The following is a 22281-nucleotide window of genomic DNA, read 5'->3' as shown; positions in this document are numbered from 1 at the left end:
TGTGTACCAATCTCATTTTGAAAATAAGCCCGTCAGTGCCGGAGAAGGTGCTGCACGACTCCACATTGGATGGAGTTGATTCAAATCTGATTTTAATTCTCAAATTTAAGTGCAATGTTTGAAACTGCTGAGCAGAGAAAAAAACCTGACACTACAACGCTCCCTTTATTTCAGAATAGAGCTTTCACTTTCCTCTGCACAGGCTACTTACTGCAGCCTCGTTGATTCATTTCATAAACTGTCTACTGTATGAGAAACGATGCGTCTGTAATGTGTCTTTGGTAGGTGAGCACTGTGCTTCCTTTGTGTTTACCAAGCCTCAAGGCAAATACATGAACGGTTTATGTATTTAAGTAAATTCCTACTAGATTACTTTTGCTCCTACAACACTGTTCAGATTTCTTAATTTGCATTAAACCATTTTAGTGTATTTCTTCGTCAATCGCAACGAGTCACTGCTCTGCAGAATCTTTACATAATCTGCTTTATTAAAGAATCCTGCTGGCTCATGATGGCAAAAACGATACGTTTTCAAGACCAAACGGGTCAGTTTCTGTTAACCACTGAATACAAAACCTAAAGGAAAACTCCTCTCCGAAAACAAAGGAAATTACACACTCTCATACAGTATAAATATTATTTCAAATACCGACGTGACAACCAGGAAGAATTCTAAGTTTACAGTTCCTGTTATTGTTTCCTATCAAGCAACTGACGGACCAATTCATCACACACTGGAGTGATAAAGGGAACACTGGCAGACATATCAGTGCCACTGGGGGTGCTGGGTCTGGATGTTTGCCTGTCTGAGTGAAGCACTTCAGTGATAAACAGGAAGTGGAACACAAGCTTCAACATAATATGAGATTTTAAGGTGAACAGACTTGTCAAACCAAATGAGTCGTTTCATTATTTATAGACTTTGTAAGTCCAAATGATGTAAAATGCTCGGTAAAAGAGTGTGCCTCGCTCATTTCACTAATGAGGCTCCGGTTTCATAATCACACCTCAGCTTCAGGTGTTTACTTATCTTATGGAAACAGCAACGCACTTCCGAGCCCGAAATAAAAAGTGACAGCAACATCCCAGGACAACAGGAGAGACAAAGGCAACAAACAACAAACAACAGGGCTGCTGATGGCCGGTTTTATCTCGTCACGGGGGGCTGCACTTCCTGTGCAGTGTGACATGTTTAACACACATTCCTCTCTGGTGACTCGGGTGATCAGTGCACACAGAATGATGTGCCGACCTGCACAGCTACTCGGCAATCCTTATATGGACATGAGGATGACCTAATGAGTGGAAATGATACACTCGTCACGTAGCTGATCAGCTGACTTTTTTTTAATTTTTTTTTTTTATAAAAGGTGGGAGAGATGATTAACTGCGAACGTCTGTCAGTCACTTTCACTCAGTATGATATGACGGCTTGACTCTCAAGCTTCATACATACATTTGTCTTGCTACAAAGTCCAAAACAAATATTGTATATCATATGAAAAGTGAGAGGAGCCAGGAGACGGTTAGCATAGACCAACATAGGAACAGGGGGAAGCAGCTAGTCTGGCTCTGTCCAAAGGTGTAAAAGAAAGAAATCTGTCTACTATCTATTAAAAGGTTGTATCGTGTTTGTTTGCTCTGTAAACACGTGTAAAAATAATAATTAGTGTTTTTTAAGTTGGTGATTTTCCACTGCAGTATTTAAACAACGTCACATATCAAACAATGAGAAACACATGAATTATGGCCCTGTAGCCGCTTCGAGGACTAACAGCGCTGCATAATGTACTGAACTGATTAATGGAAACAGGCTTATGAGGACTGACAGACCATGGCTGGGTTTTGAGTCAAGATTGCTTTGTTTTTTGTATCCAGATTAGCTACAAATGCATGACTTCCACCTAACCCTGATCACATGACGTGTATCGTGCAAGTACCCCCCGTGTGCACGTTCATCCCTTTGTCCAAACAAACAGAGGATGGTGTCAATACACTCAGGATATAAAATCCACTCTGTTTTGAATCACATTCTTCTAATCAAATGAGAATAAATAAGGGCCAACTTTCCATTACAAATCAAATTTCAGGTGAATCATATTTAATTTCACTCTCAGCTCTAACAGATGTATGCCTAGAGTTGCAGAAAGCAAACTAAAACAAATTATTCCTAAATAACATAAAAATATCATGTACAATAGCAGTTCATATCAGTTACAACAGTTCATGATTTATGCCAAAAGCATCATTTTCAAAGGCTGAGGAAACACCATGAGTCAATCGGGCATGTTCTACCTTTGACAAAGCACGTATTGCTCGTGCAAATCATTTACGGTCCTAAAATATTGAGCAATCATTGCAATGTGAAACTAGCAAACTGAAACAAATCTTCATCATGTGCTTGTTCTAGCCCGGACAAAAATTACAGAAACACTGATGGGACAAAGCGAAAACCACGTAAGCTTGCTTCAGACACATTTGGTGTAGAATTAATCCAAGTTCTTAATGGCTCATTGCTAAAATCTCCTCATTGTAGAAGTCCCACAGTGCTGCAGTTAACCACCATGTGATTAGCAAAGTAGAACGGAGCCTCTAAAATCTGAAAGGATCAAGACTGAATGAATGTGAAATATGTCACACACATTAAAGCTGCTTAATTTAATCAACTAAGACGACGCCGCTAATATGATTAAGACAAATGTTCTTTGAGTGTCGGAACTGTCCGATTAAAACGTCCAACAACACAAAATGTCTTAACACATAAATGGGATATTGTGCAGACGTGACAGACTGCAGAAAGAAATGATTGTTCATTCAATAAAGTCTCTGGCAGAGTTCATGTTCAAAAAAAATAAATGACGGGGCAGAGAAACCGCTATACAGTCATCAACAAGTCATGTCTTCCTGTCTCATGATTACTAGTTAGTAGTTCAAAGTGCCTGGACCCACCCAGCTGCTGGAAGAGCAGACCAACACTTTTGGACGTGACAGGCAACGTGTCGTTCAGAGGCGTCTGGATAAGCTGACGGTCTCCTGCTCCCAGGCTGAAGAGCTTCTGTAAAGAAAAACAAAAGCAGTAAAAGGTCAGAAAACCGAAAAATCAGGTCTACAGGACGGAGCGGTACTGCAACTGACAGTCATCCATTGAGAGTTATAGCTGAGGGTACTGTGGTTGAATCAAATAAAGAAGACGCCGCAGCTGCAGGACTGAATTAGCCATTTGAATGAGTTTGCTTGTCATTGAGCAAAGAAAACCTCAATTACATGTTTACCAAAATATAACTGGTACAGCGCACAGCTGCAGCAATATCACAGAATCCCTTAAAAAGAGTCTTGGATTAGTGATGCAAAAATGTGCTCTGAATATAAAAGTCTTTCAAATGGCTTATTATGCACATTATAGGTACTGGAAAGTGAAAAGCGGTTGGTAGAAACCTTTCAGATGTAGAACATAAAAGGGAAGTTCATCAGTCAAATGCAAATTAAAAGGTATCTCATGGTCTCCAACCATACAGTTCTTGAAATACCTCGATGTTTAACTACGTGCTGTTCTCACAAATTAGTCCGTTCTGCCCGAAGTCAGACTCGAGGATTTGGCATTTTAAGTGCAGTCTTGCTGGGGAACAGGCCAAACTCTTCCCTCTTACAGCACATTAGCCATCGTCGAAACAAGTCTGATATTTATCTGAGTGATTAGGATTTCTCCCCACTGGCAGTCGTAAAGTCGTTCCAATGATTGAGACATATTTTGGCTCGAAGGTGTTTTTCAAATGTGTAAATACATTATCTATTGCCTGGTTCACTGAATTATTAGCCTCACCTTCTGACTCTTGGCCACCCAACGGCAGTAAACTTGTTTTTTTTGTATTTTTTTAAACCTATGTAATGTATTTAAAATATATATTCCTCTTAACTGTTATGAACGTAACTTAAGAGCTCTCCTGTCCTACTCTAGACTGAGGTATTTTCCTCGACGTAACGTGATGGAAAAAATGAAGAACGTATCAGAAAATCACTGCCTGTGGCTGGACAGCAATCTCTGGCACCAACTGAACATGACATTCTCGATTGGATGCACAGCAAAAATAAATCATTTAAGTACCTGCACAAACAATCACTTTTCTGGGCCCTTACTGGTCTGGATCTGTGAGGAACGGGCCAGCAGCAGGGAGATGTCTTACAGACTGTGGCAGCCTACTTTGGACGTGAAGACTTACCTGGGATCCACCAGCAACAGGAACCTGGAATGTAAAGAGGTTGGCCACCAGACCCTCCAAAGGGAAACTCAGGCTATCGATGTGCACTGTGTAGATCAGACCCAAGCACCCCTGGAAGGACATGTGAAATACAACAAAGACATTACACATGGACACATACAGAGGATAACTACTCTATAAAGTCATCAGTATTACAGCTCACAGTTAAACGTCGTCTGTGACATGTAGATAATGTTTGATAGCAGTTTATTCTTACAGCACCTAACAAGTCCGGCCGTGTGTCTGCAAATACCTGTGATCAACTCAGCCTGTGATGAAAAGATCAGAGGTGCTTGAAACTCATTTACTTCACTGAATTGCGTGCTTACGCTGGAGCAAACTATGGGGCCTATTTTGCAGACAGTACAAAGCAGATAAGCATCATCTCAGAGCTGCAAGATGAAAGCCTTGGTTTGACAGAAATTCTAAGTATTCCTTGAACAAGACAGACAAATATGTTTTAATCAAGATTTAATCATAAGGTGTTTTATTACCCGGAATATTTCGGGATAATCCAGCCTGGACACGAGAATGAGACTTTTCGGTGCAAACACTTGAGCTGGCTGGATCAGACTATCCTCCTCTGCCTCCTCATCTTCATCTCCATCAGCCTCAATACTCTTTGATCCCTGAAACATTAAAAAAAAAAAGAAGCTGTTCCAGTTGAAGAGTTCAACACAGTGCCATGGACTTCGGATCATGAAATGTACTGTAGAGCATGCCAGCACCGCTGAGCTCCTACTTGAGCTTATGAATACATCATGTGCCTCAAACTCATCACATTGTCCAGCACACGTCTGGCATGTACTATACATCACATGCGTTTCTTGCACATTTGTTTCACCAGAAAATAAAATGGATGTCCTCCAAAATAAAGAGTGATCTGTGGTAATACTGAGTAATGTATGCTGTAACTTAGTTTGAGGAACCAACTTCTGTACAAGTGTCACAATCAATGTTTCCATTTTCACTTGAGAGGTGAGTCACGAAATAGGCTTGAAAGTAGAAGTATTGGAAAGTCAATTGGTATTCCTCCCACAACACACAAAAAAGCCAAGATATAACTCTTGCATCAGAGCAAGTCATAGAATCAACCCCAAAACATCTTAAAAATCGGCTTTGTCTCCAGAGATGAAACAAGTATTCAAAAAAGTTAAGACTATTAATTAGCCTTTCCCCATCCGTCCTCATTCAGCACAGCTGCTCAAACAGCTGGAGCCATCCGTGAACACGACAGATTTTCTGAAATCACGATGAGGTGAATAGAAAAAACATCTACAAAGAGACAAAATCATACGAGCAGATTTCCTCAGAAGAGCCAGAATGAATTCCGGTGATTAATGTTAACATCAGACATAAGAGACTGTAACAAAGATGCTAACACGTGCAAAATGCTTTTCGTAATTATGATGTTTTACAAGATATGTAATCTACAGTCAACAATATTCTTTATTGTTGATCACAAAATTAAACCAGAAACGAGCATCGAGTGCAGGAAAGCATAACTGTCGTGTTAAAGAGAACTACATTCAGATATGTAGTGACAAGAGTCCGGCATTACGATGACATTTTACAGCCCGTCAAACCAAAGGAACACCAGAAAGTATTTTTTTGCTCCGATCAAACACTTCATCTAACTCTACCCAAAATCCGACAACCTTATCCTACAAGCAACCGCCTCGGTCTGGTTTTAATTGTCTCCGTCGTGGATCCATGAGCCCCATCAGAGCACGAATACTCCAACTTCTCCGTGCTCATTCCTAACTAAAGCCCTTATCACAATCTGGTATATTTCTCCAGGCAGTGAAAACATGCCATAAGTGCTTCAGTATCTCTGGACCAAGGAGTACGGGATCAAAATATCCCACTCAGATGGGGGTCACATTTCACCATTATTCTAAGGATTTGGTTCAATTATTAGACAAAATACATTCCTCTGCCGCCCTGTCTGGACTCTCCCTGGAATCCAACACAGTCAGTAGATAAAGATGAGAGGAGAGGTTGTTAAAACACCCACACGTTTCAAGAGGATCCTCAGTGCCAGACACTGAATCCAGCAAGGTGTGTTTATTTTGCAGGAACATGACGTCGGTTGAGGCCAAATATAGCCTAATAAAACAATTAACACAAGGCTGACAAAGAAAGGCGGTCTATCAAATTCAAAAGTCTTCATAATATTGAGTTTATATACACAAAGCATACACATGTCTTGGTCAAGTCTGTTTTTGGCACACACATACATCTCAATTACTCTGTAAATTGCTAAATAAGAACAAAAAAACAACATGTCATGACAAATTCACAAGTGTGTATTTTAAAAACAGAATTAATATTCTCCAGATACACCCATGTTCATGTTTTTTCAATACGTACTGTACCTGCAGACAGCTTCAGTATTGAGGAGCTTAGAATTTTGCAGCAACTTCTCACATTAAACATTTACGTTATATAACTTCTGTCTAAAAATTGGAAGCTCAAAGGACAATAAAGTCATATACACCCAACAATGCTTCACTAACATACATTAAATGGTCACAAATGACAAAATGAAAAATATTTTGCACAGCCTCTTGCTTCCGGCCTGTTTTGCATGCCGATGGTAAAGTTTATGGCCCTCTTCCTTTAACCAGAGCAACTTTTACAACCAGTCTTGTAATCCTGTGAACTTCCTTTAAAAAATGAAGGTAGTACGACTGTGAGAAATTAAGACTGTGAGAGCAGAGACTGCAAAAACAGTTCACACCAACACAATTAGTGAGGTGAAATACAACAAATGTTTGTACATGAATCAGAGGATATTTAGTATTTCATATTGAAGTGCAAAAATAGTCTCTCTGCTGCACAGACAGTGTAAAAGGAGTGGACAGAGTCCCTGTGACATCATTCACGCATTGGTTTGTGGACTACCACTTTGAAGCCTTCAGTTTGGCATTTTGCCTGTCACCATCTTGGTCTTTTGGAACCACAAGTGAGACAAGAGGGTGGAGCTAATTACAACTGAACGCTGAACATTGTTAGGCAACCAAAAAGGTTAAAATTAACTTTCATGAACTGAAAACACTGTAAAAGGGTAAAAGTTCTAAGACGAAAACAACTCCCAGACTTAACAACCCCGTGGTAGCAACCCGTCAATCACAAGGTAGTCACGTGCTAAAGCAAACTCGGCTTTATCGTCTTTCTTACTTTAAATGGGCGACGATGACTTATATAAACGCCATGTTGTATTGAAGAAGGCTTGAAACTAGTGGTTGAGATCATAAGCTCATGTTCACAATTTTTACTGAGGTAATAAATCAAGTGAGAAGTAGTCCTTTTCTCATAGACTTCTATGTAATCAGATTTCTTTTTGCAATCAGATGAGTCGCTCCCTGCTGGCCAGTGGAAAGAAAGAGGTTCAAGGCCACTTGTTCTACAGCTTATTTTGTCCTGCAAATAATATAAACGTGGAGTATGTGAAAAACAACTCACTAATAGCCTTGCCTGTCCCCTGATAACAAAGACACAATTACAAAAACATGAGGCCCCGCAATCAAGTCTAAAGTTGTTGTTACTGACAACTCATATTCCCTCCACTCGGTGTGAGAGAACAGAAAACAGACCGAAGGAGCATTAAGGTTTCAATACAGCTGAGGGACCAACCAGCGTTGGGCAATGAAAAGTCTGTTTGTAGGCTCTAAAAGAAACCCCCATAACAGTTAACAACTGGGCTATTTTTGGTCATTTTCTCCCTTTGAAGTGACAATTTGCCCTAAATCCATCCTCCTTCGTCCAGTTGTGAAAACATAGGAATATTTGTAATTATGGTCCAATTCACACAACAAGCTGATGAGGACAGCATGAACTACTACAGTATTGGTTCTCCAAAGTTACGCCCCCACTATTTAAAAGCTGACACATACTTCTCGTACACAGCCACATTTCTAATTCCACTGAAAAATGTTTTACTGATCAACTAGAGTGATTGGCGACTGCATTCCACATGTGAAAGGATGTGAAGTCACGGCAGGCAGAGTGACAGGAGTCATTTAAGGCCTCTGACAAAGGAAAACACATTGAAACAATCAGCCCGGTATTCTGTGGGCTTTGGCAGGGTGAGACATTAATGAGATCATTCATAAATATAAAAAATGATCCCGCCCAAACAAATCTGTTGTAATCAGTAAAGAATCTTGTATGCATGATTACATAAATCAAATGAAAAGCACTCATTTATATCAGCATCCCTGCTCAAAATGTATTAGTCAGCTTTTCTTTTCTAATGCCTCAAATTCTGGGAGACATCACACATGCGACGGAAACTCCTACAAGTTAAAAAATTGCCAAACCTAAAACGGAAAACAGAAAATAAGAACCATCACAATGCCCAACTTAGATATCTCCGGTGGCTTCTAAGAGTCACGAGAGAGACACACGAAGACGAACCTCAAGCTCATCACACAAGTAGTTATCATTGAGATGATCTCACAAGGAGCCTCATGAGGAGGATGAGAAGCCTGCTGCTCACAGAGATTTGCTGCACAACTGTTTGATGGAGTGACAAAGCGAAATATTAGTGCTTACAGAATTCACTATGTCGTTAATGAGTGTAGCGTGGTGGCTCCGTGGTTAGCGCTGTTCCCTCACAGTAAGATGTTATTAGTATGTTTTGTGGGTTTTTTACATGGTGCTCCTGTTTACTCCAACAGTCCTTAAACAGCTGAACAGTCGGGGGGCTGAAGACTGAGACTGTGATTGGCTGTGTTGGCCCTCTGATGGACTTAAAACATTCGCTTCATTCTGGGATAATCTACGGCTTCCTGTGACCCTGAAAACATAAAGCTATTAGAGAGAATAAACACATGAATGAAAACGGCTCAAAATTCACAGTTTAATCCTCAAAAGTACTCTACCTCGAGTGTGTGTGTGTGTGTGTGTGTGTGTGTGTGTGTGGGTGCAGTCTTACCTGGAGATTGACCTCAGCCTCGTAGAAAGTGAGGCAGGAGCAGTAGTGTCGGTCTGATTCGATATCTGTCAGCACAACGGTGAAGAAGGTGGGTGATTTCCTATCCCTGGACAGCCTCCAACCTCCAGGCTGGCAAAACTGAAAAGATATTGAACAAAATGCCATTAAATGGGAATATTATAAAGGGCAATTCACAAAAACACACATCAGATACACAGTACACTGTTACTGTGACCTAAGCTGTAATCATTTCAGAGATATTTTCATTGGGATTTTCAAAGATTTGAAATTGTTAAAAGCTCAGTGGTTGTTCTGTCTTTCTGCCGCCGGTAACACATTCCCACCTTAAATGGACAGGGCATCAGCATCTTACTGTCGCTAGTCTGATCCTAATGCCCCCGTAGAGAGCGTAGACAGGATGTCCTGTTTCAGCGCAACAATTACATCTGCTTGTCGGAGCAGGAAGTGGCATGTTCACTGTTTGTTTTACTTGAAAGTCATCAGTGAAGGTGCCAGGCCAAACCACCTGAGCTCATTGACTGACATCATGAAAGGATCTTAAATAAGTTGGTAAAAAACAGAAAACATACCCAGGAATGAATCAATACACTCACACTTTAGTACAGCAGATTAAATTGAGGTTAAAACTGATAGTAACAATACACATGCATTCATGCTGCTGTCAGAATTGGATATAAAGTCAAGTCAATTATATTTATATGGTCCAATATCCCAAATTTGCCTTCAGGGGTTTTACAATGTGTACAACGAACAACACCCTCAGTCCTCTGACCCGCTTTGGATATCTCAAAATCCTAAAAGAGGGAAAAAATTAAGTAAAACTTCAAAAAGAGCCACTGAGGAAGGATCCCTCTTACTGGACAGACGACAATTCAATCGATGTTGTGTGTACAGAATAACCAGCGGAGTAAAATTACAGTACAGACGAGGCAAGTTATACACAGAATGAACATATTTTATTCATCAATAATTTAATTCTTATTGTCTGGATTAAAGATTTAGTCTCGAACTCATTGGCTGAGCTTTGGATAAAAGCGAGTAAAGCAGACTTTAACTATAAAGTATTATGATTTTCTTCAAGTAAGTAAAGTTCTTCCAAAACCTTCTTGGAGTATTCTATTATTCATATTTCCAAACATTGTTTACGGAGAATTTAAGAAGCACACAAATTACCAATTTTCAATGCATGATGAAACAGAGCCATTTTTAGCAAATTGAGGGCACTTTACTCTCGGAAAGACTTGTATCATAATAAAAAGCATGTCAAACCGGTTTGACATCTCTAAGGACCAGTATGAGTCATAACCGAACCTTACAAAACATCTGCAAAATATGGGAAAAAAACAAGCTTTTTGTTCATGATAGAGTGTTCTGTTAGGAAAATAGAGCTTATCAGTTTATAGATAGTTTCACTGACAAAAATGATGCTTTCACATAAACACATGACTCTATAAACCAAGTATAAAACCACCCACTGTAAGATGGGTTCATAAAACAGACTGAAGAACTACGCTGGGTGAGGAGAAATTGATGAATTATTATTTGAGAGATATTATAGAGTGCCAAAATATGGAAGGCGGGCGGACATTTGGTCAGAGAGACGAGTGTTTGTGTCTCGTCTCGCTCTGTTTTTGCTGGAGGCCCAACTGGCCCTGGCTCTGAGGACGGTGTTTAGACTGCTCTTCGGGGGGGTTACACAGGGGATCAGCAGACACATGGGGGAAGAGAGGAGACTGGGTGACGGAGGGGTGGGTGAGGCCAAAAACAGATGGATTGATGGATAGATGGGCCTGTGTACAGCCAAAGGCGAATAAACTGGCAAGGTAGCGTCTCTCGGGGAGAAAAAGAAGAGCAGTAGAGAGAAGGACGAGAAGGGTGGGAGACGTGAGGATTAAAGTCTCTTTCACACATAGTTCCCTGTAAATTATTTGGATAATCTTTCAGCCATCGCTAGAGAATATGAAATTTTACACAAGCACTACATTCAGGAATGGTGTCTGGCGCCTTTTCACACATGCCAGGGCAATGCTGGAATGGATGGGGCAAGGGACAGTCTAGTATATGGTGGTAATGCAACACTTATAGATGCCAACCACCATAAATGTCAACGGGCAAGGCTCGATGTACGCAGCTGAAGATGTCTCTTAGTATTTTCAGGAACATGGCGGGCGAGGAGCCGTTTTTGTCCAATGTTCTTGTAATGTATTTTATATTCAACAAGTGAAAGCATTGGCGCTAACGCTAAACCTTCAACCGCTCGCGGATTAAAATACGTCATAGCCGGAGTCTTCTGATTGGTTTGCTTGCGTCTTCCATTAGCTGGACGTAACCCGTCATGTGCTCGTCCCTGCATTGTGACCGCTTTAATTCACAACACAGTTGTACCGGCGGTTTCCCTGAAATGTTAAGAAACTGGCAGTACAGATTTCCCTGAATATTGATCCCTGCTGCCATGCACACATGAACCCATGCAGGATATGTTCCTGAACATTTCAGGGATGGACATGTGTTAAAGGGACTTCAGAGAGGAAGACAGGAAAAGGTGGGAGGGTGTTTTTGGCTTGTTCAACCTGGAGGATCGGACCAGGATGCCACCATCATCCAGCAGATACAATAGCTCACAGGAAATCTGTTAAACTTGCTTCGTGGTGAGGTGTGTGTGTGTGTGTGTATGTTGGTACACACTCAGGCCAGACAGGAATCAAGGACAAATGCAGATAACTGTGATCCTGTCCGAAACTATTCCAACTATGCCATTCATTGTTGCCAAAAACAGAGATAAACACCTTTGGGACTGCATAGTTTCAAAGATCACAGGTATACCATCGTGTGTGTATCCTGTATTTCTGTTTGTGTGTATGCATGTGTGAGAGAGTGACTGATTGTAAGGGAGAGCAATATTCAGAGAGCAAGAGGAGGAGCAATAAATTAACTTCCCCGATCTTAAATCAGTGTTTCCTTTAAGCCGTTATCTCGCCTGTAGGTCTGCAGAAAAACACTTGCGGGCTGGCGCAGGCTCAAAGACACTTTAGGGAGTTCAGTGTTTAGTAAACTTCATTTTATTCAGGAGACCACTGCATCCAGACAGACTACTGACCTCATTTTAAACACAACTAATGGTTGTTTAACTCAAAGATGAATGATTGTCTCGCCTAAATCTCGTAGCTGGATGCAATAAGGACTTTACAAAAGGGATAGTTCAATGACATTAATAAGAAAAACATACAACATGATCCTCTTATGACAACAAGTGAGTATGCGTCCTACACAAAAGTGTTCACACATGATTGTGAATAAATAAAAGCTTCTGCAAAAGTAGGGAAATTCAAATTCAACTAACTAAATTTAACTGTGCACAGAAATGGCTAGTCATGGCTAGTCCTAGAAGGCAGAATGGAGATAAAGATAGGATGTTTAAGCTTTAAAATAATTATAAAGAGGGGAAGCAAAATTGGTCTGGAGTGTATTTTTGTCCTGCTGTGCTACATTCTGCAACCAAAAACAGTGAATGACACTGGACAGAAGGACACGTACGGTAGGAAAGGACATCTCCTAATCCAGAATTAGATCCTAGTCAAGTGACAAAGGAACTCTGGGACACACTTGCTGTATTAATGTCAAAGCCGAGTAAACTGCTGCCCTCCAGCTAAACCCTCTGCATCACATCACGTGCTGCAGCCTGGTATGATCCGCTCCCAACCAACTGTACTGTTATTCTCCTACTCAGCCGGTGACACTGGATCTTCAGACTGACCTGCTAAGCATCGTCACAGCTGAGCAGAGTGCTTGAAGAGCAGCCCCAATAATAAAAAATAAAAAGAATCAGCACACAGAGACCTTGGCTGATCAGGACATGGCTGCATTCTTATACTGTGACAAGACATTAATGCCCGGTCAGGCTGGCACAGGCCAAATATAACTGGGGCAGCAGCCATTAATAAAGATGACTCGGGACAAAGAGACCGAATGGTATCTCCCTTTAAAGTCACTGTTGTATTTCTGTGGTGTGATAAAGCTGAAACTTGACAGGAAATGGGAAACCTGTGTTTTCATTACGACCACAACATTTGAGAGTCCCGCAAATCCTTTTGGAGGGGGACACAATTTGGGTTAAAAAAAAAAAAGGTAATTAAATCGAGCACCAAAGTTACACATCACACAAACATCACACAAAGTTACAGCAATAAAACATTTGTAAAAACTTGAGAGAAAAAAATAAAACATTTTGCACATTCCCCCCCAACCACCATGACTTTTGGGTCATGAAATGAATAAGATAAAAACATAAAACAAATAAACAATTGCAATCCTAAAAATACATTGAAAAATAAGTAAATATAGCTGCCAGACAATCAAATCAAATCTTGGAGCAGATACAGCGTACTGCAGGAATGAATCCTGAAACGAGTTCGCTTTTTCACACTTCCGTTTCCCTCGTCACAAAGTCGATGGGTTTTCTTAAATGGATTTTTGTTTAAATGCTTCAAATAAGGTCTGTGGTTAACACAAGCTTAACAGATTACAACGCTTTGTTCTAAAATAAAATAAAAAACGTCAGTAAATACTCCTCTTGTGAATTTTGAAGCGTCTTAAAAAAATGCGGTTGCTTACAAGTGGCTGTGGTAGTTTGTTTATAGCCTAAAGTTAGCTTTTTACTTCTGCCGATTGAATTCATGCTGCAAAAATCATTTAAGTGGTGTTCGTTAGTGAAGAGCATCTTGCTGAACAAAACCTGTAAGTATCATAAACATCTGTTTGCCACAGAGCTTATTTTCTGCATTAACGCAAAATCCAATGAAAAAATCCAATTGGTATTTTGTCACGGTAAATAGTGCAATTCTAACTTCCATGGCTGGAAAATATGTGTAATAAAAGAAAATCTAAATCCACCTACAACCATCCAAACTCAAAATACTGTTGAACTACCGAAAGAGCCTAAACGTTAAGTTACTACCAAGATATTGTGTCAAGGAAACGTGGCAACAGATGTGCACTACACAGTGCATTCAATCATCCTCTTCCCTCTTCTCTCCCCATTCATGTGGAAGAGACGCATGCCAGGAAGACAACACAATAACGGAAAGTGAAGACCGTGGGGTCAGGGGTGAGAAGGTCAATGGCGTGCTGCCTGCACAGACCTCCTGCTTTATCGAGTCTGCAGGACGAGCAGAGAACAAAACAAGCAGAGACGGCTGCTCCGGTCCAGCGGTTTAACCATAGACTGTGTATCAGAAGAGGACGTAGTCATCGTGACATCACCCACTGGTTTGTGGACTGTCGTTATGAAGCCTCGAGTCCGGCGCCATCTTGGATTATGGCCGTCGCCATGTTGTTTATTTCGCAACCAACGTAAGGAAGTTACCATATTTGGAATGCGGAGGAGCGACGTAGTGACACCGGATACGGCTCTGCTAACGTTAGTGACCTGTCAATCACAGTAAGCCCGCCCTAAACCATACTCCGCTTTATGGTCTATTTTACTCTAAAACAGACACAAATGTACTAAATGAACATCATGCTGTATTGAAGAAGACTTGAAACTGTTGATTGGGACCATAAACTCATGTTTACAATGTTCACTGAGGTAATAAATCAAGTGAGAAGTAGAAGTCATTTTCTCATAGACTTCAATACAATCAGACTTCTTCTTGTAACCGGAGGAGTCACCCCCTGCAGGTCAGTAGAGAGAATGCATTGGCTTCACTCGGCAGAACTGGAGGTTGCCGCCTGGGTTTAACGCACAAACACCCCCCCCCCCCCAACCCCCAACCATCAAGGTCAGCATGATGAATACAAGAAACAAAACTGTCAACAAAATGACCATAATAGCACTGTTATCCAAATAATGTTTAGTGGTTGCATTTAGTTAATTTACTGCACCAGAGTAGCTCCATCACAAAGCATTCCAATGAGGTGGCATCAGCCCTCCACTTCCATTCCTCAACTCTGCATCCCCACTGTCCAACACCAACACTTAAACACTGGTTTCCCTTTACTGCTTCGTTATGCAATATCTGGCACATATGGTTCATCTTAGAGATAGATATTTTTAGATGACTATGATAGACCACAGTAATTCAGAATAAATGTGTCTCGTTAAGCAGGACAGGAAGAGTCATAGTGCCAACTATACTGTTCTATACTGTACACGACATTTCAAGCTTGATAAATGCCATATGTGTAGGAAATTTGACACCTGAAAAACAACCTATTTTTAGTACAACGGTAAAGGTAGTTTTTTCATTCCGGCAACAAGCTGAAGGACAACTCTGCCGAACCCCCAACATCCCTTGGGAAGACTTCAGGGCGAATACTTAGGTTTATTTCAAGACACAGCATAAATTAAAAACATATGGCCATTTCATCACATGCAACTTCAAAATAGAAATGCATAAAGAGGCAAATAAAAAGGACCCTTTAGAGACATTCCTTTGCTTGAATCGATCCCCTGTCAGATTAAATGTCTCAGTTTACTCCTTAAACCAAACCTGAAGCGTCTGTGTGATGCTCACGGCTGACATGAAGGTCCCCAAACCAAAATTAAATGTGCATTAATGTGTCATAGTAGGTTAACAAACACCATTCCTTCCAGGCATAAACAAGTTAAATAATAGTTCAGGGAGGAATCTGCTGGAAAATAGTCAAGAAGACAGAAGTTCCCTCTTAGATTCCAAGTAAAACTCCAAGGGTTTTCCCCGCACTGATTGATAACATGCTCTCATGGTAAAACTGATGTTAAAACCACTAGAATAGTATAAAAATATGCGTAATCCAATAAATTGTCTCATTGCTGTGACTGAATCTGTCAAAACTGAAGCGAGTAGAGCGGTAAGGTCAACTGTGCGTAGCTCACGGCATTATCACAAAAACAATCAGTGACTTCAGTTTAAAAGAATTGTCATGTATGAGCATGCCTTCTTATATAACTGCGTCAATCATAGCCTGAGAGTTTGTCGGCACACTGTACTGCTAAAAATAATTGATGTCAAAGCCATGTTATTGATATAAAGCTTCCCAAATTCATGTGAGGTGTCATGTATTAAACAGAAATGTGGCAGTGCAGCTGGCTTTGCACAGTAAGCCATTATGAATTTGGCTAAAGTATTGGTAGATATGTGACGATGACAAAACATGTGTTGCACATGGATAACCAGACTTTGTTAAGATCCAACACTAGGTACAAATAAAATAAAAGATGTAAGCCAGTGGCGAGCAAGCTGTGAAAGAATTACAGAGCGTGTACGATCTCTCTCTCCCAAATCACAACAGACCACAACAGCGCTTTCTGCTTCGGGCGTTTGTGACAGCCATGGTGAAAAACACAAACATAACTGTCCTATTAACTACTAGTTTACAGCAAGCAGATGGAAGTGGTAGGGAATCAAATGGTACAATTTGTCCATCAGTGCAACTTTAAAATCAAACTATAGATTTATCTTTATATGTGCTTGTGCCGCTCCGAACGACTAACTTTTTGACAAGGCAATGAGCTCCGTCTGATTTAAGTTCGCCCTGCAGAGCACCACGATGCCTCCCCAGGAACTGCTTTAGGGTCACATCTGGCCTCCAACCCCAGATTGCCTGCAGCTGTGCATTTGGCCTTCAAACACTTCACCTGCTTCTGCCTGTCTGCGGCTAGGCTGCGGATCTGTACGTGTAGTATCGAGCACAATGAAAGGCACCAAATGCTCTGTTCAGACCGAACGCAGTGTTCTTTGGTCAGATCTGTGGAAAGTTAGCAGCATTCCTGCCTGCCACACCAGCTTTTGTGATAGTATCACAGGGGGCACTAAAGTTGGGACTTTCCAATCTTCAAACAAAGCCTTTTAATTTGATACATGCTTTATACTTATATATATTTGGGTGTAAAAGTAATTTTCAGCAGTAATTTGGTTATTTCTCCACTATTATTTTCCTTTTATCAGTTCTGAGCAGTACCACATTGCTAAAGCCTTTTATTTACCCATTTCAGCTGACGGAAGGTAAACATGGTTTGTTTTTCTATTATATCTGTAAAAGGTAAACATGAAAATCAAAGCACATGTAGTGATGAATGAAAGAGCAAGGTAAACAGCTCTGTCCTGAGGTTGTAGATCAGCACAATGGCTGTCCTGCTGTCAGACGGCCTTTAGAGCACTGTGAGATATTGGCTGATAATGCCCTGCCTGGGGAACAGGTGCTTCCTCCACCTCTTTGTGAGGGCCCTCGATCAGTAACAGCATTCACAATAGGCCTCGGTCTCACTACTGTCATGATAAGCTTAGTTCAAACTATAACAAGTTCTGTTCCTCTTCTAAATATATACGATGCCGTGTGAGGAGGAAATGTGAATCCGAGTGTGTATGAACACAGAGGTATTCTCAAAAGATGTTTTGTGTCAGGACACTTGTTCATTCAGTACTTATGTTTGTTAATATAAATAATGATGGTGACATGTCTAAATATGCATCAAAGTGAGTCATTTGTTCCCAAAATGTCTGAAAACTGGACTGAAGTGGTCAAGAGGAGATTGCCTTTCGAGTGGGCCACCTGCAACTACATTTGTGGTTTGAATGGTAACACTGATGTCAAAGAGACCGCAAGAGGTCCCAGCTAATAAAAAAAAGGAGAAGTGGTTACTCATACTGTGAACGGTTCCTACTCGACCTTTATTTCGCAGAAATAAACACAGGTGGAAGATATCACATCGCACTGCTTCTGTGGCTGCTTGGTTAACTATGTCTTAGCAATGTTTTTCGCTTAAAAAACGCTAAGGATTGTCTGCACACTCGCACTAGTACGGCAGAAAACGTCAATGAATAACAGCAACGTAATGTGTTACTGCATCATGTTATTATGCTGGCACTGGCTAAGACTGCTTCAACAAATCTGACTATTTCTCACCTAGAATTTCAAACATCCAGCCCGCGTCGATAAGAGTTTTTTCATGTCAGAGGACACCCAGCAGGCTCGGCATACAGCCGTATGTTGTGTCTACAATGCCAACACAAAAGGGAAGCATTACAACTCACAAGTTTTTGACAAGTCCTGTTGATGAGGCTCAACACTGAGGAGAACATCTGGAACAGGACGTGTACATCTGCATGCATCAGCCAGTACTGGAAGTTAAATCCTCTCTTTGAAGGACAGAGACAGATATCCAATGTATGGGTCTGTGGATTCCTACATATATAAGTATGTAGGTGTAAGAACTGTCGTCAGCAGCAGACAGCAGCAACATTCACCAGTTGCCAGTTACTGTAGAGCTCTTTAGATGGGAAGGAGGAAATATCCACGATAGCCAGGGCATCCCAAAATCATAGCTCTTGGACCCATTAACCTGACTACTGGCACCAGTTCACTACTACATGTTTTGTGCCCAGCTCCTGGCTGGCCACAGTGTTCGTCACCTGTCATCATCTCCTTCATGTTTTTGTTTGTTTGAACTCTCAGACTTGGGTCTATCAGGAAATAACATGTGTATATGACAGAATAATTCCCGAAACAACTCATATATATATATATATATAAACAATAAAACATGAAGACAGACGTTTCTACTGTACTTCATCTGGAGGTTTGAGTATGTTCGCTCTCCAGCGTACTGCGGCTTTATTTCATCCTGTGTATTCCCATTTCCTGGTGAGCTCACAGTGCTTTTCAGCATGGAAAGTCCTGCTTGCTTGACAGATCCAGCTTTGTTTCCTGATGTGTTTAGCTTCACTGGCACACAAAGCATTGATTACTCATGTGTGGATCTTCCTGACAAACACATGATCCCATTCCACCCCCCCCCCCACGGCATCCTGCTATCTGGAATGCACTGTTTAGTTTTTCTCTCATAGTTTTACAAACATAAGAACGACGTGCAGCGCGACATGTCAAGTTATGGTCGCTTGAGTCGATCCATCAAGTGATACAATTAGGTTACATTCTTTCATCTGTCTGCGGTTTGGCACGGAGCCTCAAACTGACTAACCAAGGCTGCTGATTATGAACAGTACAGTTAAGCTTTGTCACGATTTGCTTACTCAACTCTGCTCGGAGAACAAGGCCAGACGAATGAATCCTTGCAGCAATAAGAGGGATTCTTTAATCAAGTGAACTGAAACTCACCTTAGTCCAGAGGAGTCTTGAAGTATCCTTTTTCTGAGACAACATATATATTAAAAAAACATGTCTATTTAAATTTCCAATTACATGGCACCAGCAGTTTACACATTTTCTGAATAACTTGGGCATCCTTCCCGGAAGTGCCAGGACACGTTCCTCATTACAGCAGGGATTTGGGGGGAAAACGAAGTTCAAGAGGTCAGAGTTCTAGACAGGTCTAGAGAAATGACACAAATGTTTACAGTCTGGCCGAGTCAGGTCAAATTCCTTCGGAGGAAGTTGGGCTCCAAGAGGTCATTTTTTTTACAATCTCACGTCTACAACTTCTTGTCAGATGAAAACAGGTAGGAGCGTAAGCTGGCATTACATATACAGTATCTGTGTTTGTTGTGATGCAATACGCCTTTGCAATTACAGTATATTCAATTGTATGTATTTAGAGAATGTACTGTGACAAACAATGCCCACTACAAACAGAATACAGAGTACATTAACGTTACTCTAAATAGTTTCTCCGTGTTATTAACACGCCTTTGATTAGCCAGGTGTACATGTGATTTATTTCTAACTGGCTGTGTTTGGATGGAGGGTTGAGGGACTCTTGCATTGCTGTTCAGCAGTGTGAATTGGAAGAAGCAATAAACAAACAAGTGAACAAACTACCAGAGGAAAACACATCCTTCAAACAGACCGTATACACATACTGTTGCAATCATCTGCTTACTAACTTCTCCAATGTCCATTAAAGATTAATACAATGAATCTGTTTGGAAAACAGATAAAAAGTCGCTCCTTATCACTCAGGTTCAGCCCACAACTAACCGACGGGCTCAGCAGCAATTCTATTCCTGCAGGAGAAAAATAAGAAACAGGAAACACAACAGGAGTGACAAAATCCATGAAAAGGAGCATTCTGGGGAGTTTCACACTGTCAATAGACTTATCCAGAGGACAATGACATTTTTTGTCATTGTCCTCGACAATAGATTGAAGAGAAACACAGACGTTGCACCTGTGCTGTCACCCTCGCTTTGGAAGAGTGTTTTGAAGACTAAATGTGGGTTTACCACTGACCACATTCTTGGCAGTTATTGGGGTCAGACTATTCAAATTTGGGTAAGGAGCGGAGCCTTGATGGAGCTGTGGAGGGACGAGAGAGGCCACTACATCATCACGTGATAGACAGATAAACACTCAAAAATATCTACCTCTACTTTTACAGACCACCAAGACACACAATGGAAATTAAATGAGTTATTAAGACCCACTTTCGATCAAAAAGGGAAGACTGAAGAATGCTGTGGCCATTAGCGGAGCTACATTTTAAGGCACGTTTTTGGCCGTTGTGGTGGCCACCTGCATAGCCGTCTTTCTCTCGGTAACAATTATGGCGACCAGTATGTATATCGGAGTAAGCAGTGGGACAGAAAAGCAAATGACCGGCATGGTATGTGGTCAGAGAAACAACTCTGCCTCCGTAGCTGACTGAGTGGAACAAAAACCCACATTGCATACAGTGTGTTGGACTGGACCAGTACAGGATTACTATTGTTCAGCGCTGCAGCAACACGCCCACAACATGACGGACTTAAGAGAGAAAACAAACGAAGAAATACGTCAACGAGGGACAGCATGCGACAAATGGAAAGGTGTGTTGAGAAAGGTCGATCCCACTGCTGACCAAGATTTATTATTTTAAATGTCTGACCTGCAGAACCTCATTCATTTATTTATTTATTGTTTAAAAGTATTTAGTAGCCAAAAGGAAATGCAACAATTGCAATTAAAAATAAAAGATTATAGCTGCGAAAAAAATGCAACAGAATTAAATTATTATTTTCATTACTGATTACTTATCTTTCTATCTATCTATCTATATATAGATGGATGTAGTAAAGTTTCTCACCAACACTACATGTGAACAGATGATAACTTTATAATTTACCTTTGGTCAATACTCATTTTCACTGAACAGAGCCTGAACGCATCATAATGTAACAGAACGGAACCTTCGTTCGTTAGCAGTTAGCGATGCTCCCACCCTTACCAGCTCTTCTGTCAAATTAAACACTGGTTGTTTACAATGTAACATTATCAGAGATCGGCAACTAGAAAAGCATAAATGCTGATGTCCTGATCGCATAATTTACTCAATATTGGCGGATAACGATCGTCAGTAAAACTTTATTTCACACTGTGATAGTTCAAATGTAGTTAATCAACTATCGACATTCAGAAAATAGAGAAAATTGCCAATCAAAAGATGTCAGAGCCCAGGATGATGCTTTAAAATTGCTTGTTTTGTCTGACCAACAGTAAAAAAAAAAGTGTTATTTGTGGCATTAAAGCAGTTTCCCATATTTAACTTCCTGTATTGATACAGGTCCTTCTACTGTACACTGTGCCTTTGTCTTTCACATATTAGTGGAGCCGATTGTGCTGCAGCTCCTCAAATCAAATTTTCCAAAATGTAAAGACTGATTTGAGGCTCCATAATGAGAGGAGACATTTTGTTTACATGCTGGGGAACATGACTGTAGCGGAGACGGCAGGAATGAGATCTGCTAACAGAGCGGAGGCGGCAGGCTTCACGTAATGGACTGACCCTCGTGTTTAACACTGAACTTTGCGGCGCTTTGGAATGCGTACGACCTCTCGGGCATCGGCGTCAAGACATCTCTCTTCACCCAACACACGCACGCACACAGTATATATACTGTATACACACACACACACACACATACATACAGACTGAAGGCCAAGCCAGGCAGTAACATAAACAGTAAACAGCTATCCAATTCAATGTCATCCTTTTCAGTATGTTTTAAGGCAAAGAATGGAGAGGATTAATCACCTCGAGTATCTAGGGGTGTGATGATATATCAGTATTGACAATAACCATGATATTAAAAAAAATGAAATATTGATATAATGTGAATAACCCTTTGGTTGAGTTATAGTCTCTCTCTC

The 22281-nt window shown here is 40.8% G+C and overlaps 1 protein-coding gene across 2 annotated transcripts in view; it reads right to left on the bottom strand.

Moving 5' to 3' along the window:
- Positions 1-22281, bottom strand: part of sbf2 (SET binding factor 2) — an 81796-nt gene that overhangs the window by 43810 nt on the left and 15705 nt on the right. For both annotated transcript variants that reach the window (XM_031846786.1, XM_031846787.1), the window contains exons 3-6: positions 9199-9336; positions 4751-4885; positions 4218-4328; positions 2950-3055 (exon numbers count right to left, since the gene is read on the bottom strand). In XM_031846786.1, the coding sequence (XP_031702646.1) occupies positions 2950-3055; positions 4218-4328; positions 4751-4885; positions 9199-9336 (490 nt within the window). The remainder of the gene's footprint in view (positions 1-2949; positions 3056-4217; positions 4329-4750; positions 4886-9198; positions 9337-22281) is intronic.

This window comes from Anarrhichthys ocellatus, unplaced genomic scaffold, assembly GCF_004355925.1.
Source record: "Anarrhichthys ocellatus isolate YVR2014 unplaced genomic scaffold, GSC_Weel_1.0 scaffold6, whole genome shotgun sequence".
Lineage (NCBI taxonomy): Eukaryota > Metazoa > Chordata > Actinopteri > Perciformes > Anarhichadidae > Anarrhichthys > Anarrhichthys ocellatus.
The sequence above is the reverse complement of the archived record's forward strand: the minus strand, read 5'-3'. Positions and strand labels throughout refer to the sequence as shown.